The 25,604-nt window shown below is 43.7% G+C and overlaps 1 protein-coding gene and 1 long non-coding RNA gene across 3 annotated transcripts in view; one reads left to right on the top strand and one right to left on the bottom strand.

Moving 5' to 3' along the window:
- Nucleotides 1-25,604, bottom strand: part of LOC309535004 — a 654,277-nt gene that overhangs the window by 536,369 nt on the left and 92,304 nt on the right. The window lies entirely within an intron of this gene.
- CD82 (CD82 molecule) overlaps nt 1-25,604 on the top strand; it is a 71,880-nt gene that overhangs the window by 33,307 nt on the left and 12,969 nt on the right. For both annotated transcript variants that reach the window (XM_082226497.1, XM_082226498.1), the window contains 4 exons: nt 5,573-5,654; nt 19,735-19,807; nt 21,724-21,848; nt 23,272-23,346. In XM_082226497.1, coding sequence (XP_082082623.1) covers nt 5,592-5,654; nt 19,735-19,807; nt 21,724-21,848; nt 23,272-23,346 — 336 coding nt within the window. In that variant the 5' untranslated portion in view covers nt 5,573-5,591. The remainder of the gene's footprint in view (nt 1-5,572; nt 5,655-19,734; nt 19,808-21,723; nt 21,849-23,271; nt 23,347-25,604) is intronic.

Raw genomic sequence — 25,604 nt, 5'->3', positions numbered from 1 at the left:
TGTACTGGCAGGGCAGTCTGGCTGAATACTCCAAGAACTTATCTGTACCTATCAGAATTCACAAGGCTAAAAAAAAAATATTCTTAACTGATCTGAGATCAAAGCTTTATTCATCTGCTTCAAACCTGTCAATTGTTTTTAATTGATTGCCAGTAGGCTGCACAGACACAATGGCTCCTTCCTCCTTCTGCCAAGTTTGATTAGGAGAGGGAAAATCCTTAGCTGATGCTCTGCCTTTCCAGGTGAAATATATTTGGTGCCGGTTCCAGTTAGAAGAATTGTGGGCATACAAAGGCAATCCTGGTTAGCTGAAATGAAATAAATATGCCTCTCAAAACTGGTTTCTCTCGCCAAAACAGCTCTGGAATTACTGTAACATTGATGATGATGATGATGATGATAAATAATTTATTTATACCCCGCCCATCTGGCTGGGTTTCCCCAACCACTCTGGGCAGCTCCCAACGAATATTAACAATAATAATAAAAAGCGATAAAACATCAATATGAAAAACTTCCCTAAACAGGGTTACCTTCAGATGTCTTCTAAAAGTCAGATAGCAGTTTATTTCCTTGTCATCTGATGGGAGGGCGTTCCACAGGACGGACGCCACTACCAAGAAGGCCCTCTGCCTGAAGGAACCTCACTTCTCATAGGGAGGAAACCTCCAGAAGGCTCTTGGAGCTGGACCTCAGTGTCTGAGCTGAATGAAGGGGGTGGAGACGCTCCTTCAGGTAGCACTTTATATTCCCAATCTTTAAAATGATCGATGAAATTTTCTTAGTGCTTCCCTCCCCCTCCCAATCTAACTGTACTACTTACTTTTGGTTTACTACATTTTTGCTTATTGCTTCAACTCTGGGAGTAGACAAAAGAGCTGAGCATCTGCTTTGCATGCAAAGGGTACTGGGTTCAATCCCTGATCTTTCCAGGTAGTACTAGGAATGCCCTCTGCCTCTAACCCTGGAGAGCCACTGCCAGTCACTGTAAACCAGCCTTCTCTGACCTGGTGCCCTTCAGATGTTTTGGATCACGCCTCCCTTCCAACCTCCATCAAGCATGTGGGAGTGGCCATTCAAAGCATCTGGAGGGCATCAGGTTGGCAAAAGTTGCTGTAGGCAATCCTCACCAATGGTCTGACTTAGCATAAAGTAGCTTCCTGTAGCTCCCTAGGATTTTGGATGTATGCTGCTCTCTCAAATCTTCTCCCATAAATGGACCTTGCACATTTTTCTGTGGAAGGTTTTCTGCACATCACTGCCTATATGGACATGGAATTCTTATGCTATGACTGATCTTTGTTCAATGATTGCAGGGAAATTTCACCCAGCTCTAATAATGCGTTTGAAACCTTGTGAATAGACTCTTTTTGTTCTTAGATTTTTTAAAAACAAACAAACAAGAGGAAGCCTGTTTTCTTTATAAACTAAGATAATGTTCTGCATGTATATCTCTCCTATACCTTCCTCCTCTCTCTTAAATGTGACAGTGTATATTTTAATTTGATGACTATATCCCCTCGGCAAGAAAATAATGCTTGATAGCTACATCATAGCATTGGGGAGCTGTAGGAAAACCTTTTCTGTTTAGAAAAGGAATAGAGTGAGGGTAAACACTTGAAGAAAGGACCATTCTCAAAGTGTAGAAGATGTCTGGACTTACCACTTGTAACTGTCTGTGAGCTTGGCCCCAAAGATCTAGCTCTAATCCTTGTGTTTGGTAAAAAAAGTTGCTGAAGGGAAAAACTGACCAACTATGTTTGCTCTGATCTGAAATGGCAATTCTGAGGATAGCACTCATGAATTTCCTACTCCGGCAATTTCTCATAGGAAGAAAAGCATGTTCTCTGAATATCTGCAGCTCGTCAGTGTAAATTGACTTTTGTATTTGTCTGCTTCTCACGCGTAACTTTTATTTATTTATTTTAAGCCTTTTTGCCCCATCCTTTAGCCAGAAGGCTACCAGAGCGGGCTTAACAGACGATCAATGAAAATGAAACAATCACACAAGGAAAAAAGGGGTGAGGAGAGAAGAGGGGGAAAGGCAAACTTGAGCACCAATAGCCAGGTAGATTGGCAACGGTTCAGAGGGAAGAGGAGCCAAATCTATCTGTTGTTTCAGCAGAACCAATGGAATGGCCTTCCTTCCCATCTCTCCCTCGGCTGCAGTCTGCTGGAATAGCTTATGTTTGGTGGCATCCATATATGTAACATACAAATAAATGCAGTTTTTTTGTTAACACAGTAATGGGCATGCAGTTGAGAGTAGTGCTGTTTAGGCGTGTGCTTGAACAACGAAAGGGTGCTTTCAATGTTGTGAAGTACACCGTATTGATCTGATATGGGACTACCTTTGTCAGCAAGCCAAGAGTCCTGCCTTCCACCCCTACTCCACAGTGGAGATATTTCCCGAATAATGGCTTCCAGCAAGTGCACCTGGGGCAGTCTTGAACTGACTTCCATGTTGCTTTTGATGGATGACCCTTCTACTTTTAAAGAGAATCTCTTGATAGAGTCTGCAGCTCAGTAGTACAGTCCAGGTCAGATCCTCTGGTGCAGCAGTTCTCAATCTGTGGGTCCCCAGATGTTGCTGGACTACGACTCCCATCATCCCTGAGCTCTGGCCTTGCTAGCTAGGAATGATGGGAGTTGTGGTCCAACAACATCTGGGGACCCACAGGTTGAGAAAGGCTGCTCTGGTGCACCCTTGGTTAAAAAGGTTTTGGTAGGAGGTGGTTGCAGAAAGATATCTGCCGCCCATAAAGAACAGATAATATTGGGCTAGATGGACAAATAGTTTGAGGCCTAAGGTTGCTTTCTTTGTTCCCGAGTGCTGAAGTCAGCTTCTTAATATCCTACTGAGTTAAGGGTGACTCTCAGCAGGCTTGTGAGGTCCTGGGGCTTCCGCTTGGGACATGATGGAAGAACGGGCACACACTCCTCACAGTTTCAGGACTAAACATCCATTTTCTAACTTTCAGTTTTCCACAGGAAGCAGCATCTCTTCTCCCCCACAGAGCTGATAATTTTTTGAGAACTGCTGCTGGTTAGCGAGAGCTATCCATTTAGAATGATGCTCCACTTCCACCCTGATCTCAGTACTGACCTAAATATCTTAATAAGATTAAATGCAGGCTTTAGACTGGAAACAGAATAACTTGCTCTGTTCTGAATGCAATCCCACTGTGAGGAAGCTCTGAGCAGATCTTCTGCAGGCAGCTCTTAAGTCTGTCCAACCTATTTCCTGTTGCATTGTGAGATAAGATCATTAAGGATGTTGTCAAATGCTATTTATTCGACACTAGTTTTTATGAGAATTGTCACCTTGCTTCCTGTATTGGAGGAGGCAACAACTCATTGAGGAAAGTGAAAGTCTCCACTAGGATAGGTGAGGCAAGCACACAATATCTCTTTGGCTCCCCCTACCCACCAATTCTTGTTCCTACCTGAAAGTATTGACATAAGATACTGTACTGCAATATGTTTGTGTGCCATCAATTCTTCCATTTTCGAAAAAGCTTTCTCCTTCTGCATACTCATGCCCAGGCATATCTGCTTATATTTGGTGATGGTAAAGTACAGCAGGCCAGAACAGGGCAAAGCAGAATTCTTTTCTTGGACTTCTGTCCAAAGTGGAACATTTCCAAGCCTTTTCTGTCTTTGCGGCACTATTAATTCTCCCTTTTGGATTGCACACCTGGTGTTTAAATATCTCTTGTCTTATTAAAATGTGCATACAAAGTTTGCACATAGTTTGCATATTTAGAATTAGCTCCAGGTGTTAAACTAGACTGGCTTCTACATTGGATTTCTGCTGAATTTCCAATTCCCCTCTGCTAAATATGGGTAACTCTAGTAAAGAATCCTGGGTGATATTGTCATTCAGAAGCTTTTAGCCACCACAGATGTAACACCAGGTGAAATATCTGCTGTTTCATAGCATGGGACTTGGGGGGGGGGGACAAGACTGACGTGATTGGCCAGTTAGTTAAGTATTTATATTGTTTTACTTGATGGGGGGGCAGCTGCCTCCCGCCCCCCTGGCTACGCCTATGTTTCATACACCCATGTTTAATGGTGAGCAAAAGGCTGACTAGCTTGTGATTGCTGTCAAATATAGTTTTCTTGAGGCTGCCACTGCTATTTCTTCTATGGGATCATGTAAACAGTAGTGTGTGTGCGCGCGCTACATGAAGGACCATATATGAGACCCAATATTGGTGGCTTCCAGATTTGGCTAGCATAGAGGCACACAGTTGGTGCTTATCTGCCACAAGCAGATAAGCCTTGTACCTAAAATGGGTCTTGTACCTAAATGGGCACTGCCCCTTTCTCTAGGACCTAATGTTGAGGGAAAAGATGGCTTCATTTAGGCCATTATCTGAGGGAGAAAGGGATTAAGGGCTCCCTGCTGCTGCAGTCCCAAGATTAAGGACCTTGCTGGTGGCTGCAGTTTAGGCGACAGAAAAGTAACTGACTGAAAGGCAATGCCACCTAGAAGGGAAAAAGGTTAAACTGTGAGTTCACTCCTATATGAGAATGACAGACCATAGATAAAGGAAATGGCTAGAAGTACTAATACAGAAAATGCTGTCCACCTGAAAATCTGTGGGTTTGCTTCGCTATGACTGATCTACATTTGGGAAGATTGCACATCTGTGTGTTTGTGTGTGAGTGAAGTTGTGTTCTTTTTCTGAGTTCTGAAAAGAAACAGAAAGTAAAGGGCGAAAATATGGGAGGAAGGTGATTTCACGATGGTGTCCTGCCAGCGTCCTGAAAAAAGTAGTGAACAGAGCATGGGGTTCCCAACATTCCACAGTAAATGCCTCATGTGGAAGCATCCTTAATCTCTGGTGTCTCCAATATTAGGAGGTTTCTAAACTGGCTCTGAAATATCTGTACCTGAGGTCAGTGGCGTAGCATGGGTTGTCAGCACCCGGGGCAAGGCAAGTAATTTGTGCCCCCTAACCCGTGGATTTGCGCCCCCTAACCCTAACCCCCAGATGTTGCGCCCGGTGCGGCCGGCCCCCCCTGCACCCCCCACGCTACGCCACTGCCTGAGGTGCAGATGGTGCTTCACTGAAAAGATCAGAAGAGCCCTGGTGCTCCAGGCCAAAGGCTCCTTTTGACCAACGTTTTGTTCTTTCAGTAGCCAACCAACCAGATGGAAAGTGGTTCCTTTGATGGATGGGGCTAGTTTGGTGAACTACAGACTGGAACTGGCAAAAACAGTGAATAAGACAAACCTATACATATATATTGCCCCAGTGTGGTTTTTCTAGAAAAAGAGGTGCCGGAACTCACAATGAACGCTTCACTTGTTCTCTTATAATGACAATGGCACGCACTTGAGATGTGCTGGAACTGAGTTCTGCCTGACCCCCCCCCCCGTATTCTCCCCTGCTAAGGAAACAGCTCGTCAGAGAAGTATTCTGTTGAAATGCTTTGCTTTCTGAGGGGGTGGTGTGGGAGGGGAGATTCTGGTAAAATATTTCTTACAATTTCCAGACCACAGTCAAGTTGCGATGCTGTAAAGGATATATGCTCATATGGCTGTCTGTTTTCCACCCAGGTTCTATAAAAAAGAGAAGATGGGGTCTGGCTGCCTGAAAGTCACAAAGTACTTCCTTTTCCTCTTCAACCTCCTTTTCTTTGTAAGTATTTGGATTCAGAATCTGGGGGATCTGTTTTTTAAGTTGAGTGCGGGCGGGAGCAACTGTATCCTAACAGCAGAACTGGCATCTAATATTGGAGAAAGAACCCTTCTTATAAAGACTGTTCTACCTCTCTCCAAAGATCTCCCAAACTCGATTGTCATAAGTTAATTCTATTTCTAAGATAACAACCCTTTATTGCATCCAAACCATATTGAATCTGAATCACTTAATCTGCTTCCCACAACAGTACCAGGTGGTAGCTCAGTATCTCCATTTCTACCAAAGGTAGAAGAAGACATTGGTTTTCAGCTGAAATCTGAACAAACTCAGAGCCCTCTGTACAGTGGGCTGGGATGCTTCTTTCTGCAGCAGTGCTCAACCCAAATAACTGTGTGTGCACAGTTTCGTACCAAAAAGACTTTGCAGACTATAGAAATGCCCCGATTGGACTAGCTAAGTGGTACCTATGATCAAGATGCCTGTTGGATGACTAAACTTTCCTGACACTCCTGCAAAGGTTCTTGGCTTTATTAAAATCGGAGTCTTGGGCACTTGGAGAAACTACTCGTTTAATTATTTAACCCTCCTTGGATGTAATTAAAGCCTGTCTTGACCTGTTTGCCTGTATAGTACTAGCAAATGCTAAAAAAGAAGAAACAGCGAGAGGCTGGGGAAATGCAACTAATTGTATAGTGTGATTCCATTAAGTGCTTTTGGGTATTGTGTGCTCCCTATTTGAGACAAGCTGAGCCAAATTACCGGCTAGCCAATTTTTAATCAAGTCCTTGGCTGTTCTCTGCAATAATTGCAGTTTGACATCCAGCCACAACATGTGTGGTTATAATCAGTGCACTGCTGAATGGATTTTTTCCTGTAGTCAGTGTGTTTCTATTTGCAGGATGCAACAGATTAGTGCCAAGAGGAGCAGCAATTTTATTTATTTTATTTTATTTAAGACTATATACCACGAATAGGGCTTGCCGATCGAAAGGTCGGCGGTTCGAATCCCCGCGGCGGGGTGCGCTCCCGCTGCTCGGTCCCAGCGCCTGCCAACCTAGCAGTTCGAAAGCACCCCCGGGGGCAAGTAGATAAATAGGTACTGCTTACCAGCGGGAAGGTAAACGGCGTTCCGTGTGCGGCTCTGGCTCGCCAGAGCAGCGTTGTCACGCTGGCCACGTGACCCGGAAGTGTCTTCGGACAGCGCTGGCCCCCGGCCAATAGATGTGAGATGGGCGCACAAACCCCAGAGTCTGTCAAGACTGGCCCGTTCGGGCAGGGGTACCTTTACCTTTTACCACGAATTCATAAAGAAAATATCAAAGTGGTTCGCAACAACTGTACATAAAAGTGTGCAATGGAAACCATATAAAAAAAGTTAAAATCAGATGGCTTTTATGGAAAGATGTATTCTTAATAAGCCTGATAGAATAGAAGTGTTTTCAGTAGGCATTTATTAGTTGAAGCAGAAGGTGCCTGCTGAATCTCTATGGCCAGAGTGTTCCACTATACTGGGCTGATGACACTGAGGCTCAGTTACTTCTAGCAGAGAATTACAGACTTAAAGAACAAGCTTTGCAGTCTGCCTGTGCTAACCTGTTTTCAGGATCAGCAAAGCCCTGGTACAGTTCTCTCATTTAAACATATTGATTCCTTCCTTCCTTCCTTTCTGCTAAGAGTATATCTGGTGTCAGATGGACATCTAAGACAAACTTACAACATCTTTATAATCTTATATTTAACAGAGAACGGGAGCTCGTTTTTTGTCCTTATCTGCATAAATGACTGTATACACAGCTGATTTTAGATTAAAGCCCAACAAATTGTGTTTAAAATAAAGTTTGCCCAGTACACTAACTTAAATTGTAATACCGCTGTACACAATCATGGGAAAAATCTAGCAGTGAGCTAGATAAAGCTCGATAAAAATCTCCTGGGCAAACAGGCAATTTTTTCATTTCCTGCTTGTTTCGTGATAAACAGAGTGTAAAAACACTTAAGTTGATTCAACAAGAGATTGGCTGATCAGTCTCACTTGGGCTACGCTTCATAAACTATAATCCTTTACAAACAGGTTAAATTTACAAAGGAGGAATGTGTGTTCATGATAACCTAACAAATACTAACCATGCCATAATTAAGTGACCATACGTATCTTTAAGTTCCTTGAAGGAGCAGACCAAAAGTTACAGAGTCCCAGGACTGCTTGCAATAATTCCAGCGCTAAGTCTACTAGAAACAGTCTGTATGACCTCTTACTGGATTGGTATACAAAAGACGAAGAGGTAAAGGAGGCCATGACAAAATGGGCTATAGATATCGGTCACAATATTGACTTTGTAAAGTGGCAAGAGTTGTGGAATGTAAATATGAAATTCACGGCGTGTACAGCACTAAGGGAGAACCTTTGGGAAATGATTTATAGGTGGTACCTCACGCCAGTGAAATTGGCTAAGATTTATAAACTGAAGACTAAGAAATGCTGGAAATGTGGAGAGGGGGATGGTGAGTTCTATCACATGTGGTGGACATGCAGTAAAGTAAAAGGCTTTTGGGAACTGATTTACAACGAACTTTTTAAAAAAATTAAGTATACTTTCCCCAAAAAGCCTGAAGATTTCCTGCTAGGAATAGTCGGCAAGGAAATCAAAAAAGAGGACAAAAATCTGTTTCTATATGCCACAACAGCCGCTAGAACTATGCTAGCTCAAAGTTGGAAAATGGAGTTAATACCTACTATAAATGACTGGCAGATCAAGATGATAAATTATGCTGAACCTGCTAGAATAACAGGAAGATTAAGAGACCAGGATGACCAGAAGTTTCATGAAAATTGGAACAAATATCTGACGTATATAAGAGACAAGTGTAGAACTTTGATGACTCTGGCAGGGTTAGAATAACTCTAACAGAATATGTAAAGGAGATAAAACACGTGACTTTAGATACTTACCAACGAAGTGAAGGGAAGTCCGAGGCTCGGCGGAGCCCAAAATAATTGTGTAATATATATATGACTCTTGTAATGGCTATGTTATATGCAACTTATGTAATCTAGATTGTATATATGTATAACCAATGAAAAACCAATAAAAATTTATCTGAAAAAAATGAAACAGTCTACCTTCTACACACCCTTGATATACTTAACCACCATAGTAGAACATGTTGCTGATAACACCAAGGTTGCAGGTTTGATCCCCATATGGGACAGCTGCATATTCCCGCATTGCAGAGGGTTGGACTAGAGCAGGCATGGCCAAACTAGGCCCTCCAGATGTTTTGGGACTACAATTCCCATCATCCCCGACCACTGGTCCTGTTAGCTAGGGATGATGGGAGTTGTAGTCCCAAAACATCTGGAGGGCCAAGTTTGGCCATGCCTGGGCTAGACGATCCTCAGGGTTCCTTCCAACTCTACAATTCTATAATTTGTTGACAAGCAGTACCCAAATACATTCGTATTAGTTCTCAAACATTTTGGCTCCTGAACGTTACAATTGAGTGTTCCGGTTTGTGAACTATTTTTGGAAGCCGAATGTCTGACGGGTTCTTCAGCGGATTCTGAAGCTGTGCTTTGGTTTCCGAATGTTTTGGAAGTCTAACAGACTTCCGGAACAGATTCCGTTTGACTTCCGAAGTACGACTGTATTTGAAGGGCCAAGATAACATGGTAAGGGGTACTTTGGGGTTCCAGAATACCAGGGGAACATGGATGGAAAATTCTAAATCTCTCTCTCTCTCTCTCTCTCTCTCTCTCTCTCTCTCTCACACACACACACACACACACACACACAGAGAGAGAGAGAGAGAGAGAGAGAGAGAGAGTCTCTATTAAAACCCAAAATTTGGTAATGGAAACTATTAAGTTAGACATCTGTTAGTTAACGTGAGCCTGGAAATGTGGGCTGCTGCATCTCTCCTGGCTAGCGGGAGGGGAGCAGTTGTTAGTGGGCTTTTGCCCCACCCACTAATTTTTCCTGCAGCCAGTTAAGTAACGTCTCTTGACTTGATGTGGCACATATACTTGGGAACCCAGATGAGAAAAAAGCAATTGGAGGAGGGAGTCTTCTCCATTGGTTATCATAGGGTGTGCATGCAAACACTCCTTGCAGTGCAGAAGGAGCAGCCTAGGTTCCCAGAGCAGTGTTTGCTAGACATGTAATGCCACCCTTGGGGCATATCAGTTGTTTAGTTCTGTAATGTGAAGAAAAAGGCGACTATGGGATTGCAGCGCTCATCTCACTTTCAGGCTGAGGGAGCCAGCGTTTGTCCACAGACAGCTTCCTGGGTCATGTGGCCAGGATGACTAAACTGCTTCTGGCGCAACAAAACATCACGACGGAAGCCAGAGCACACGGAAACTCTGTTTACTTTCCCGCCACAGTGGTACCTATTTATCTACTTGCACTGTTGTGCTTTCGAACTGCTAGGTTGGCAGAAGCTGGGACAGAGCAACAGGAGCACACCCCATTGTGCAGATTTGACCTGCCAACCTTCTGATCGGCAAACCCAAGAGGTTCAGTGGTTTAGACCACAGTGCCACCTGCTCCCAATAGAAGTATTAGTAGCTAGCTGTAGCCCCTACCAAGACAAGAACTGTCCTTATAACATTTCCCCCCAAAGCAAAATATATCCCAAACCTCCATGAAGGATTGAAATGCACATGATCTTCATGAGTACAGATATCTTGTGTAATATTCAGGGGGTGGGGTATTTTATTAATTGCTAATAACTCAGAGTTCGTGAGGAGTACCAAGTTTTTGCTGCAAGTATTCTCACAGCTGCTAAACATAAAAAATGTTAGTTTGTAATTTCTATGGAACTCATGTATTGTAGACTCTGAAAGATTATTTTTCCTCTTACTGCATCTTGAATAACTTTTTTCACTAAGGCTCAAAACTACTTAATCTCACTACATGACCACTAAGCATGCATCGAATACCTGGGCTTCAATTTACACCACTGAAACAGTATTTTAAGCCATTTTCCGTTAACCCACCTAGGTGTGTAATCCTTTCAGTACATAATTTCATAGAAATTCTGTTTAGTGACCATGTTCAAAGAAATAGAGGGATGTTGGGTACATAGATAGTCCAGCTTTTTTGTTGTTGCTAGTGCAAAAAACAACAACCACAAAACGAGTCATTGGGCACTCTCAACTTCTTCTCTTTCTACAGAGGACTCTACATATGTTTTTAGAAAATGTATCTTTACTCAATTGCCGCTAGATCAATATATTTTTCAAAACTTACTGGTTTCCATCCCTTCTGCTCTTATAAACTAAATTCCCGACCGCGTAGATTAGTGGGGGATGGGAGTAGGATTTGTCCTTGGTAACCTAATTCTTGCAGTATTCAAAGATAAGTCTTATGCATTAAACAAATCACTAATGGTTCTATCTACCGTAAAACCTTTCCCTCATATATCACAGATGAAATGATAGATTATCTTTGCGACTAATGTTTGCCCCCCCTCCCGCTCCCACACTACAGCATAATTCTTGATTTTTACCTCTTTTTTTCCTTCACATTTTTAATCCTTTTATTCTCCCCCCCCCCCCAGAACAGCCATCCTCTCAGCAGGGTGTTAGTGTTGAAATGTTCAGCTGACCTTTCTCCCGGCTTCATTCCCTGTCTTTTGTCAATATTCAATACTGCTTCATGACAGTTTTGTATCTGAGGCCACTCCACCTTTTGATCTTGGTTATTGGATGGTTTATACAATTCTTTGGGTAAATGAATTGGTTGGGAAAGAAGTCTGTATTGTGTTCAATAACATTTGAAGAATATGCATAGCCAAGGTCAAGGAAATCAACTTTGATAAGTTGACATCTTAATAACTGATTCTTCTCATTGAGCTAAACCGTATCTATTTTTAGTGTATCAAACTTAACTTTGCAACACAAATTCCAATTAATATGGACACCTCCCATTTCCTCCTTCCATTCTTTTTTTCTGGTGTCTTGTTTATTATTTATCTTTTTTATATACATGAAGCATCTGATCTTTGTAACATCTCAAGAATTAATAATAGCAGATACTGGCCCCTGATAATTCATCAGACTTGTCGCTTTCAAAAGCCTACTACCTGGAAGCCAAGAGACTTGAAGAACTCAAATTATTTGTAAATTTCAATAATAATCTGATATGATTCACATCTCCCAGACTGATGTGCCGATTGGAACTTGGTTAATCATCAAAGTTTGCACATCCAGAATATTCTGGCAGTTTTTGACTCAAAATGTATCAAATGATGTTTTTTTGAAATGCATATTTTGGGAGAAATATTTCTAAGCCATAATCCATATCCTTTTTAAAAATTGCAAATTAATGCAGAAACATCCATACCTGGCAGTTCTGTTAAGACATGATTGCCAATTGTAGCAATTTAATTGGCAGCTGTAAGATGCCAAATCCTTGTGTTTTCAAAGTCTGCGGTACTCAAAATACCAAGTCCCTTATAGTTTCTCTTTTCTCCTGTGCATACTGCATATTTTAAAAATTTGACATTCAAAGAACCCCAAAAGTGATCTGCTTCAGTGGGAGAATGCATTTAATGTTGTGCAATATATTCAAAGGACACAATCTCCCAATCTAGAGTTAATTCCAGACTGACAGTGAACTGTCACAAGTTTCTTCTTGGGCACTTCCTATTTGTAACCTGACTGGTGACTTGTTGAGCTCTATTTGGAAATGTTTCAACTTTGAGAAAATGCTGTGTTGAAAGGAACTGGGGTTTTGAACTCAAAAAGACTCTTCCCTTTGTACAGATGGTGTTCTTATTCTCCAGCTTTTATCTGCAACGTTTAACACTGAGTGTTACTCCTTGTCAACAAAATCCAATTTCTTCTTTTGGAGAACTGCTGCTCTAGTTCTCTTTTGCATCTGAAGCATCTGCTGAGTCTTTTACTCTGGTGGAGGTATAAATGTAGATGCTAACTAGAATCCTCCACCTTCCTCTGAATTGATCAGCTCCAAAGAACCAGAGTTAAAGGCACCTGGTCTAGCGAGAAGACAATGGGGTGTAGGGTATACATTTCTACATGAGCTTCTCTTAAAGGCCTCATGTTCACTGCTGCCTTATCTGGGGTAGAGCATAGGAGTTCCTCCTGGCTTAACTTGTTTGGCCTTACTTCTGAAGTTTTGTTTAGGACCACCACTATCGATGAGATACAGTCTTTATTTCTTGAACCAAAATTAGGAGAAGCCTTCACACAATTAAGAGAGCCAGTGTGGTGTAGTGGTTAAGAGCGGTAGTCTTGTAATCTGGTGAACCGGGTTCGCGTCTCCGCTCCTCCACATGCAGCTGCTCGGTGACCTTGGGCTAGTCACACTTCTGTGAAGTCTCTCAGCCTCACTCACCTCACAGAGTGTTTGTTGTGGGGGAGGAAGGGAAAGGAGAATGTTAGCCGCTTTGAGACTCCTTAGGGTAGTGATAAAATGGGATATCAAATCCAAACTCTTCTTCTCTTCTTCTTCACGCTTGCATGCTCCACCCTTAGACTTGGAGTGTTGTAGAACATACCTTTTTTCTTTCATCCATGAGACCCTCTTCGTTCCGTATTTTCTTTCCTCTAGGGTTAAAAAGAGAAGTAGATTACACCAGACAAAATATCTTTCCTTGACAGTTACGGTGTATTCTTGGGCAGCCACCCCTCCCAGCCAAATGTAAGAACCCATCACTCTTTGTTTCACCTGAAGATTAAGCTGTGTGTTAGCTTGGTGCTTCACTTTAGGGTGAACTTTAGGGTGACTTCAGATCCTAAAAAAGAAAGCAGCAGCAGAGAGACTCTCATTCTGACATGTGTAAAGGGTGCCTCAAGATGCGAGTGCCGAATCCATATGAAACCTGTGCACAAGAAAGATGCACGTGTTTCCCCTGGCATCTAAAGCAACATCAGTGATACAAACTGCAATGCCCTTGTTAGACGTTCTGGGATGTCCCTCATGCCCAGGTTGTGTTTAAATCATCACTAAGGTTCTTGCTTTCTCAAACAGTTGTGAATCAGAGTTCCCCTCCCTCTGCCACTCTTTCACCATGTGCCATGTAGAAACTGCAAGCAGGAAGGCTTGCCCAGATGGCACATCTGGAACTGGTTTTCAATTTGCTCTCTCCGCTAGCTCCCACCCCCCAGCTGTATGCTTCGTTTCCATCTCCGAGCAATCGGCTTTCCAGTTAAGGCTGCCAGGGACCAAAGGTCGTGGATGGTTTTAGCATGCAGAGGAAGACTCTTTTAAGATCTAGTTCTACAGTGAGGTGGGGCTAAGTCTTTAAACACACAGTTAAAGATGCAGAACTCATTGAATACTAGTCCGGCTTCATCTTCAGAATTTGTTGGGGGACTGAATGGGGGTGAATTGGATAGCAGAGCTAGAACTACAGGGTGCAATATGCTGTCTGTTATTCCATAGCAGCATCACTTCATATTGTCTACAAGAGACAGTGTTCTATCCATTTTTGACTGTCGGAAATGATGGCTCAGTTGGTAGAGTATGAGACTCTTAATCTCAGGGTCATGGGTTCAAGCCCCACCTTGGGCAAAAAGATTCCTGCATTGCATGGAGTTGAAGTGGATAACCTTCGTGGTCCCTTCCAGCTTTACAGTTCTATTTCTGTTGGCTCAGAGAGTATTTTTAATTATTGACCCCTTGATGTTAAAGACTGTTTCTGCCCTTTCTGAAATGGGATACAAGCAGGGGAAAGGAAGTGGCTTTATCTGCATGCTTGGGCACTTGAATTCTTCTAGCATTACTGGAGTACTTGCAGCTGGTGTTTGAGGTGGGATGTTGGTTGGCTCCCAGGGATGGAAGACATTCCAGTACGAATACTAAGGTATTTGAAGCTATGTTGCCGCAAGTTTCTGGGGTTTCTGGGCCACTGCCTGGTCTGTGTGCAATCCATTAAACTATTTTGGTGGTGCTAAATAGAGTTTCTCATTTCCCCCTTCCTTCTGTGCTTCATTGGCATCCACTAGCAAAGGGGGCGGGGTGGGGAAAACGATGTATACCATGTTTCATTCCCAGTGTCTTCCTGGGGAAACAAGCGGTTGCATTCAAAGCAGTTCCTTGTGCAAGCAGAATGCATTCCACTTGCAAAGCAAGGCTTCCCCTCCTCACCCCGCATGACTTTTATGTTTCTTTTGGGGGTTCCCACAACCCTCTGAAGTAGATTTGGGTGTGGGGTGTGCATGGGAGAGGGGGAGGGGGAGTCCCATGCATGGCGTTCCTTGGTGGAATACCATCCAGGCGGGATATGAAGGTTGGCAGTGGCCAGACCTCATCTGAATTGCAGCTTCTTCCCTGAATGTAGTTGAAGAGGGTGAATGGGAAGAATGATTGCACTATGCAATAATTGTCCCCATTAAACTGTGCTCCTTTGGAGAGAGCAGGCGATACACGCATCTCATGATAATAGAACTATGCAGATAAATAGATTTGTGCCATGCTTTGCAGTGTTTTTGACGTGTGTCGATGTGCAGCAAACATACTTGGGAATTAGCCTTGATTTGAGACTTCAGGTGACTTGATCTGGCCCTGTCAAGAGTGCAGGTTAACTGTCTCTATAGCAACTTTTTCAGGGAAGAAGACAAAGGGTGAGAGGCACTAAAGGGAACTTAATCTGAGTGGTGGCGGCGGCGAATCTATGCATCTACAATGGGCTGCGGAAAAGCTTTGCCCTGCAGTAACCCTGCTCGCCTCCCTGTTGCCACAGCACTTCAGCAAAGTGGATATTTTCACTCTTCCTCCGATTCCAGGCTTTCCACATCCCCCTCCTCTTCCCGCTCTGCAGCCTGTAAAGCCAAGTTATGTTCTTGGAGCCCTGATGAGATGGCTCTGAGCTGACAGGAGGCAGATCCAAGCTGCTTGGCTTGAATAAATCCAGATCTGAGCGGCAAAGTATTTTCCCACATTTTGCACAGAAAGAAGTGGAAAGTCTCTCGAGGGAGGCGGCTGGCTGAAGCAAATGATGCTCAGAGGGGTAGATGGTTGGAATTCTCTCCCAGTAGACTTTTCTGGGCTTCCTCTGGCAAGGCCACAGGTGACAGGAAGCATCTGTTCTTCAAGACTCCTCTAACCCTCCTTTGTTTCCACTACCTTTTGCCTCAGGGGAAAGAGCTGCTTTTTCTGCAGTTCCATGGCATCTGAACCTTTGGGAACCTAAAGTTCAACCTGTGCATAAATGGCAGGCCAAACAAGGTTAGGCTATTCTCACATGTATAAAACTTGGTGGTTTTTGTAATAGGATGCCCACATGGTTCCCTAATAAGCTTTCTGTTTTTACCAGTGCTGGCACAAGCTCTCCCTTTGGAATAAGTTTTTTCCTAGGAGGAGCTTGCACTGCATGGAGATCTGTTCCACAGAAAACTATTCACTATGTAAACAGCTGCTACCTGGTGGTCATAATTCACTTGCCAGAGCTAAGCTAATACAGGAGGGAAAGCAAGAGTGCTGCTGCAATGTCTTATTGGCAAAGAGAACTAAATTTTAAGTATGAGCAGGTTGGTTTTATCCCTAGGCTTCTCCCTGTGTTTACTATAGCAAGGGGAGCCCATTTTGCCAATGCCACCTTGTCACTGTGAGCTAACTTCACAGAGATCTCATCTTCTCCACAGCTCCCTTGGAGGCAGGTGAACTATATTGGCAGTTCTTTGAATGGAACCATCACTTTTCCAGTTTGTCTGGCTTTCTGTATTTTGTAGCAACAACATGGAGGCAGTGGAAGAAAATCCCGTATTTCTGCTGACAATGTTAATGATCCTTTCATGACTGATAGCGAGGCCCTGACAGAATACAGTCTGTTTCACATAAGCGTGTATAATAAACATCCTGTGTACCAGATTATTCTCAAAACACTCTAAAGTTCTGGAGGAGGTTTTGAATTACTGGCCTCTAGCCAGCAAATAGGTCTGCATGCTGTGTACTGTTAGATTATTTTGTTCTTCAATGTTTACTATAGGAGCTATTTATATTCAAGTGTGCCATGGAAGTCTCACTTAATTGTTAAGTATAAAGTGTTTGGCATGTGCTTGTTTTCCTTTACTGCTGACCAGGTGGAAAGCAACCTGTAACACACAAAAGTCCTGTTTGTGAAAGTTTCATTGTGTAATAAAAATATCTGGACGTTCTAGTTGCAGAGCAGGGGGGCGGGGGACCTTTTCCACTCCGTATTTCCTTCTGGGTAACCTTCTGGGACCCACATGCCAATGTTTCACAGGGCCAGAGTCCAACCCGAGAAGAGCAACCAACGTAAATTTTATCTCTGTACTGCTGACTCGTTTCTCCAGCCACCCCTCTCTGTCCTCCACCCAGGCAGGCAAGATGTATTCCAGCCAGGCAAAAGTACTTCCAGCCAGGGCAAAAGCAGGGCTGGTAAAAGATGTGGTCTGGAGATAGCAGAGTGGGAATATAGCCTGGCAAGCCAGCCAGTGTGGTGTAGTGGCTAGAGTTTGGGACTAGGATCTGGGAGACCAGCTTTCAAATCCTTACTTGGCCATGCAACTGAGTGACCTTGGGCCAGTCACTGTCTCTCAATCTAGCCTTGAAGAGGTGGGCTATAAAGGTGGGCTATAAAGACAATAAATAAGAGTCTCGAGGGCCAAATAGAGGGTCTTGAAGGGGTGCATTTGCCTGAGGTTTCCTACTCCTTGTTGTAGAACTTGGGGAAAGGCAAGTCCCTGCCCTGACCATTTGAATTCAGCCTTGGCAGAGGGGTCTGCAGAGACCTATCCTCCTTGCCCTGGGTTGACTTTGTGATTTGCTAGATCAAATCTGCATTATGCCCCTGGGATTATTGTCCCATTCTCATCCGAGGATGAGGGCTGCCAGTTGGCTCCCACTGACGGAACACTGTTGGACTGCGACGTGTTTGCAGCTCGCTTGCCAACTGATGGCTCTGTGCCTTAGGTTTTGCTGCCATATGACTGTTGCACGACTCATGGCTTCACTTAATTCTGGTTTGTAGGCAAATTTTTAGCCTGCGTGTTTATCACAGGAGGATGCACAGCAGAACAGGCTTCCTGTTTCTTTATTAAAGTGTGATCAGATGTAAAAAAAAGAAAAAGGTCTGATACAAGCCCTTATTCAGCTGTTTCCTTGTATTCTTTCTGCTTATGCCAAGACACACTGGTCTTATTGTGCTCTTCGCTACAGGCATGCTAACAGGGGTCTTGGTGGCATGTTAGCAGCAGAAATAGATGTTATAATACACCTTAACCGGAGTGGTATGGCAAGCTACCTTCCAACTATTCTGCCTTTTTAAAAGCAGCTGTCTCTGGCAAAGACTCTCCTCCCTGAAAGAGAGGGGAGTGGTTGTGGGCGGGAGCCCGAACACCGCTCCTAGCAGGGGGCGTTGCCCCCTGCCTCCAGCTCACCTGGCTGGCACTCACGCCCCCCCCGGTGGCCGCCCAACCAGGTGCCATGGGGGGCGTGTCCAGCAGCCTTTATGCTGCAGTGCCAGCCTCTCCCCGGCCTCATTTCTCTTCGTCGTCCTGTGCGAGTCACCCACCCTCCACTCCCTTTGAGTTAGGGCTTAGGTCTTTGGCCTTGCTATGGACCTTAGGTTGGTCGCCCCGGTTGCCCGGGGGGCCTGGTAGGAGTTTTTCCATTTGGCATTAGGCTTTTTGGTTTTTTCGCCTACCTCGTAGCAATCGTCACAACTTTCTGGTGGTATTGGTGGGTAGGTTAGGCATTGGAATAATGTGTTGTGGTGTGTCGAAGTGCTAGGTGTGGCCATCGCCTATGCCTTCAATTTATAGGGGTATTCCGGTAAAGGAATCTGGCGGTCGTGTATTCCGTCCGAAGCCTGCTTGGCGGGAGGCCATGGCACGACCCGCGGTGACATCAGGGGTGAGCCTATAGTTGGATTAGCATCAACAGGTGATGAACCCCTGGTGAATAAACCCACTTGTTTTGCGATCCAATGCCTAAGCCAATACCTTTTCATTGCTGTAATCAATAAAGTTGTGGCCTTTTCTAGCCCTTTTCAAGCTACCTTCCAACTATTCTGCCTTTTTAAAAGCAGCTGTCTCTGGCAAGTCGACCTACTGCTTCATACTTCATGTGGAGGCCTGATTGAGTGCTCCTCTCCAACTGTGTTTTAGCCTAGCCTTCTCCTTGACATTTAGCTCTCTTTGCGGAGTGATTGTAGTTTACTTTTTGGTATGGAAAAACATTCAATCTTGTCAGACCCCACAGTCAGTTTGAAGCAATAAACCTTAGGCAGGTTAACCACTTCAGTGGGAATGATGTCCAGGTTGCTAGCTTTCGAGCCATCCTTTTTTAGATAGCTTTTATGAATTTTATGAAATAAATAAAAACCATTGAAGCGGTGTTTTGAAGACTGCTTAGTTTAGCTCTTTTGTCTTTCCACTTTGCTTGACTTATCACAAAGCAAAATAAAAACAAACAAACCAGGCTATATAACTTGCTTTTTGTTCTAAATTAACTGTAGCAAAGATGCTTGGTGCTTTGTTTTAAGTAGACCATTCTTTGTTCTAGACAACTCATGCCTAACATATATGCTATGAGCGAATCTGCTGTGTGCTGGCAGGACTCTTAACACTGTTTAGAAATGGGGGACTTAAAAGAACTGCTGTTTGATGGTGGGGGACCTGGCTACCCAGATGTTGGACTCCAATTCCTACCAGCCCCAGCCAGCATGACCAGTGGTGACAGATGATGAGCCCATCAACATCTGGAGAGCCACAGATTCCCCACCACTGCTTTAGTTTGATTGACAGCTTCACATAGCTGAAGGCTCCTGAATTACTTATATCTAGCAGGAAACTACTGTAAGTTGGAGGTAGATAATATTTCAGTAATGGATAGGCGGAAATACCCAGAAAAACAGAAGTGGGTAAAACTTGTTAGCTTAAATACTAGGGCCAGCTGGGATGGATTTTATCTTTGTACTTTGCTCCTAGAAGCATCAATGTGACCCTTTCAGAAAAATAGGTTTGTACTAGAGGGAACTTGTGCTATTGCATAAGGTGCTTTTGAAGACTCTTCTAGTGTAAAAGTAGCATAAGAAAAACACCTTTTGTACAATCTGTTTTCAGTAACCAAAACTTGTTTTCCAGATCTTGGGTGCTGTGATCCTGGGCTTTGGAATATGGATTTTGGTTGACAAGAATAGCTTCATTTCAGTTTTACGTAAGACTGCTTTTCTTATCTTTGCATTTGTTCCTTGGGTGTTTATCTGTCAAGAGAGAACACCATGTTGTGCTTACTAAATTGTAAAGGGAAGCCCATCTGAACAGCAGCCCCCCTTCAGATCATAGTCCAAAGCAAAGGTGGCTTCCTGCTAGATTTAGAAGAGCTTTCTATTGCTAATCATCCTTTTCTTTCTTGGAAGGCTATGTCAGGTCAGACAGAAAACATTAGCCTTAAAGTTCTCCAAGGCTTGGTAACTTTGGTTCACCTCAGCAAAAGTCTGAGGGACAGATTTGGTAAAGGGGAACTGCCAAGCTAATGCATTTCCTTAAAAAAAAAACTCCCTGTGTAGTTGTGCATGCTATTTCCACTTTCCATGTTCTTTATCTGGGTCAGTGCTACAGTGTTACTCACAAGGGAGAAATAACAAGAAAGGGCTATGCTGAGAAGTGTGTTTTAAACCAAGTCCCGTCCCCCCCTTTTAAAACAAATGCTTGCAGCCATTTTTAGACTGCAGAAGCAGTCAAGGCTTTGCCTTGTGACCTAGTTTTCTCCCTGTGGTCTAGAACCAAAACTAATAGCTGTATGAACTGAGCAGCTCAAAAGGAGTTTTGCCCACACTGAGCCTATGGACTGGTCTTGCTTGCCAAGGACTTGAAGTATTCTGTATATGGGCGCCTTTCCTGCCCCAGCCCTGTTCCTTTCTTGCTTGTAATCTCACTGCATGTAGGCAGTATTTTTTCTGCTTCCTTCCTTGAGATCCCAGATGAATCCCTTTCCCCTCCCTTTTCTCATTTCTCTCCCCCCCCTTTGTTTTTTTTTTTTTTTTTGCTTTGGTAACCTTAACAAAGTCTGGGAAGGAACTTTACACAGCAGGGCATTCCAATCCATTGCCAGAGAGGCCTCCCCCCCCCTTGTGCTTATCTGGCTTTTTTCCCAGAAACGAGGAAAAAGATGGCGCAAGAGGGAATATAAACTGTGAGCCTTTTGCCAACAAGGTTTGAGGAGCTTTCCTCCAAAATCCAAGACGTGCTGCAGGCTGTGGACTGAGCCCAGGCTGTGCCTTTCTGCTACAGTCTCTTTTTCCAAGGCTTTGTCTCAGTGCTTATCTATACCAGCGTTCACCAAGGTGGAGCCCTCTAGATGTTTTTTGGACTACGGCTTCCAGCATCCCTGGCCAGTGTCCATGCTGACTGGGGCTGATTGGAATTGGAGCCCGGAAACATCTGAAGGGCACACCATTGACAACCCCTGCCCTGTACATTTGGAAAGGCAGCCAGGTTGGGTCCATCATATAAGTTAGTTGCCACTGCCCCATGTGAGAAGTTTTGCATAACCATCAGTGGAAGTGTCTTGTGATCCCACAGTAAGATGCAACATGCAAACTCTCTCACACCCCACCCAGTAAGCTAATATTAACGCCACCAGCACTACTGTTTGGCAAGGAAACAGTTCCCTTTCCTTACCTTTTTAAGGGTGTTTGCTGAACTGGGTTAGAGGGGGATAACTGGGGTTTGATGGCTGCATATTAGAAGATGTGCATCCTTCAAAGGCCAATTCTACCTTGCAACTTAGCAGTTGTCTCAGAGGAACCTTTTGGGAGCAGCTAACTAGACTCTGGGAGTAGAGTGAACGGAGACAGGATAAAGTCTTCTTTTGTGCTCCTCTTGCTTGCCTAGTCATCAATTCCTATTATGCAGCCTTCTCTCCTTCATCGCCCCACTTCACTTCTCTGACTGCCTATTTGTGGATCCCTCCACCACAAGCAACCTTCACATGGCCTTTGATTATCTAGGCCTGAAGTTCTTAGCTCTCTGAAGCGCATGTGGCTCTGAGCAGTCTTGTTTTTCTGGAGCTAACCAATGTTAAAAGAATCCTCCTTCACTTGGTGTCCTTTTCTCTTCTGGTTTCCACAGAGACCTCATCGTCATCACTGAAGATTGGGGCATACATTCTCATTGGAGTCGGTGCCGTGACCATGTTGATGGGGTTCCTGGGCTGCATTGGAGCAGTCAATGAGATCCGCTGTCTCTTGGGTCTGGTGAGTGAAAAGAGATAAATGCTACTTTAAGTGACTTGCTGGTACTGCCTGAGGGCTGCAGTTGAAATAGAGACCAAGGCATGCAGGAATATCGACTACAGTTGATAGAGAAGTACAGTACTTCGGAATTCTAAGCGAGACATTCCTGGCTTCACAGAAAACTGAGGCATCTAGAGAAGGGCCTCCAAAGTTAAGCCGGTGGCAACTTTAGTCTCTTTGGCTGTCCTGTCCTGTCCCTTTCCCAGGGAAAGCACACCTGATGCCTGTTATGTTTCTTTGATGTCCATGCAAAGTCCTTTTCAGACAAGGAATAGTGATTGCTAGCTCCTTCATTTGATTATCATGTTGCTATTTTGTTGGATAAGGTGGTGGTTTCTTTTAAAAATAAATCAGTAACCTATAATTAATCTAAATAAGGACATATGAAGATGGAATGATATTGGGTTGCTAATAGGTAAAAAATAGGTGTGACCAGGTTTTTGAATATGGTGTGTGGGTGTGTGTGTGTGTGTGTGAGAGAGAGAGAGAGAGAGAGAGAGATGCATGAATGTGAAATAATTTGTGTGTATACATATGTGTGTATAAATATTATGCATCACCCCAGGTTTCAGTTTGCACTTGCCATTATGGGAGCTTTTCTCCCCTGTAGGTGAGGAAAATTATGGGTGGGATTAACCCAAGAAGCCTTGTCATTGGAAGCTCTGTGCAAGGACTTTCGCTGTGCAGTGGGGCTTTCCTCCTACTGTGATTCTTCCCCCCCTCCCATGCTTCTCAGTTGGCTCTGGAAGTGGGGGACGGGAGAGCCCCCAGAAAAGGGCTTAGACAAATGAAGTTTCTGTAATAGTGTATTGTTGAATTCTAACATTTATTTTTGATTCTCATATGTATCATGAAATCCAAGTGTTACATGAGACCTTTCTGAATCTTCTGGGATGCTGTGAGCCCCAAAAGTTGTCTCGACATCTGTTGTCCTTTGTATGCAGTACTCAGCCTGGCAGCTGAACTGTCTTTCTTTTTTGCATCGTGAAAAGTGATACTCCCATATATTGGGCGAAGCTTTTGAGCTATGTGACAATGAGTACCAGGCCGGTAGGGGGAGACTCTTGAACTGCTTCCAATTTGGGCAACTACCCTGTGTACATCTGGGCCAAGTTCTTGTTGGAACACCTGGAAGGAGCCAATTTATGAGCTTATTGCACTTGAAGAGTAGGCAAAAATGGGGAAAAATGTTTTTATTGGCTGTGTTGCATGGGAAATAACTGTATGCACTCCTAAAAAGAAAACAGGCTATCTCAAAAACTCATTCTTCTTACGCCTGACTCTGTTCCATAGGCTGTCCCCTGAAGAGCTTTTCCTGAGGTTGCTGTCTATAGTAATGGCCATGCCAAACACCAAGTGATGTTGTGCTATTTCTTTTTTTCAGTACTTCACCTGCCTGTTGCTGATCCTCATAGCCCAAATAGCTGCTGGCGTGCTCATCTACCTCCAGCGGGATAGAGTAAGTGACTCCTTTCCTCTCCCACCTGCTTTCTTCCATGGAAACTGTGCTTTTGTACCCTGTGCTTTCACCATATGCTCCTGGTTTCTGATGCAGAACTTAGATTTGCCATCCCTCTCTGGGAAAATTCTTAAATCTAGCTCTTGTAGATTTAAGAGCTAGTCCTTGGGCAAATGCCCCTGAGGTCCTTTCAAAATATTTCTCTTGATTGTTGTGTTCCCACACATACAATATCATGAGGTCGAGCTAAACAAAACATACGCCTGGATAGCTCAGTTGGTTAGAGCATAGTGCTGATAACGCCAAAATTGCAGGTTTCATCCCCGTATGGAACAGCTTAATATTCCTGCATTGGGTTGGACTGGATGGTCCTCTGCAATTCTATGATTCTATGTACAAAAGCAGATGGTTTATGCCGAATGAACACAGAAGGCTGAATAAAATGCTTCACTAGTGGACTTCTGCTAGCACCATGGACTTCACCTTTCTTCTTCCCCAGGGGCAGATCTGGGGAACTGGGGGAGAGTGTGCAAGTCAGCACTGGATACAACCCATAGCATTTACTGCATATTTCAGGGGTATAGGATGGTTTGTGTTGAATTTGCTTTTCGCTGTTAACAGAAATTGGTTAGTGAAGTGTCTAGATAATAAATTAATTGCTCAAAGGGCAACTCCTAAAACTGGGGTGCAGTCTGCTTTGGGGGATTTTTTTAGAAGGCTGGGAAATTCTACGCCCTTATTCCCTGTTGACACATCATGCCATGCAGACTTGGTGCTCAGTAGTAGCCTCCTGCCTCAGAGGTGGTAGCACATTTTTTAGAATCTGGGTGAGAACCAATGTAAATAAAACTGTCATGATTTAATTTGGGGGTAGAGGAGCTCTGATCCTGTGCTGGTGATTGAATGCAAACTCCCATCCGCTCCAGACAGCGTGGCCAATGGTTAGAGTTTATGAGAGGTCTAATCCAGCAACATCTGGAGGGCCACAAGTTCCTGGTCCATAGCCTAGTTAAAAACGAAATAGCAGCTGGGAGAAAGTTACTCTAACCACTTCCCCGCTTGAGTGCTTCCTCTTAGGTGCATGTGTTCCAACTGTGTCTATAAACCTGGAACAGTCCTTATTTGCCAGCTGTCATGCACAGCACACCCCACTCCTTGTTTCATTGCTATTTTAGTGTCCTAGAGCTACCACTGGTGCCCTTCAAAAACTAAATTCTTCTCTATTTTGTGTTTTTAATGGTAAAAAATTAATAAATAACTGTAATAAAATTCTGAAAGGGTCGGGTTGCCCAGACATGGCATTATTTATTTCATTCTGGCATGTGGGTAGGCTGCCACTTCACACCTGCAGCTGTGTTTATTTGTGAGCTGTATTTTGAGACAAAGATGTAATTCTAGTATATAGTTTGCCAAAAGGACCAGCACTGTTTTAGCTTTGGAACCAATGCAGAATAGGCCAATACTGATTATATGAATGCAGCATGTGGACTAGAACTTTTCTGGGTTGTGGTGTGTGTGTGAAAGAGAAAGTGGGCTCTTTGCCATCCTTGGTATGAGAACTGGGACATTTCCTTTGTATAGTGTGGGTCTGAAGCAGGGTGGTAAAAATTATGTAAGATTTGGCTTTACATAATTGCCAGATTGACATGCTTGAGCCTTTTCCTACAGTTAGTGTCAAACCAGATGGAGTAAAGCCTTTTCTGTTTGTATGGAATTTTTTAAAATGTCTCTTCTGTGACCTTTTTATGATCTCCTGCAGTGGTTGAACCTGTTCTGTGCTTTTAACTGGCTGTTTTACATTGTAAAATAGCCAGTTAAAACTGCATAACTAGCTCAACAACAATATTCAGGATCTCGTCTCCTGCAACCTCTTTCACTTTAGCTGAGGTTGCTGTTGCGCTAAGAGAAAAAGTCTGCAAGAGACATTTTCCCTGATGCCAAAGAAAAAGACCCCTGGCTAGGTATAATGTATAAAGATTGCAATAGCCACCTCCTTCCTTCTTAAGGCATGTTATTCCATGAAGCTCCAGCAAATTTTTCTCCAGAACTCTTCTGCTGCTACCAGTCTTTGACTGAGTGTTTTTTTGTTCCCTCAAAGTCTGGTTTTCTGAGATATTTTTCTCCCTTTGATGCTGTAGATGTTTTGGGTTTGGCTTGTCATATTTTCCTCCACATTATAAAGATGGAGGCCTCTATGTGGAGAAGTTGCTGCAGGGTTGCTCTAGCAACAGAGGTTGGTCCTGAAGCCTCATTTTTCT

Source organism: Podarcis vaucheri (genome assembly GCF_965113315.1).
Source record: "Podarcis vaucheri genome assembly, chromosome: 1".
In the NCBI taxonomy this organism is placed as follows: domain Eukaryota; kingdom Metazoa; phylum Chordata; class Lepidosauria; order Squamata; family Lacertidae; genus Podarcis; species Podarcis vaucheri.
Note: the sequence above shows the minus strand (reverse complement) of the source record. Positions and strands in the feature narration are given on the sequence as shown.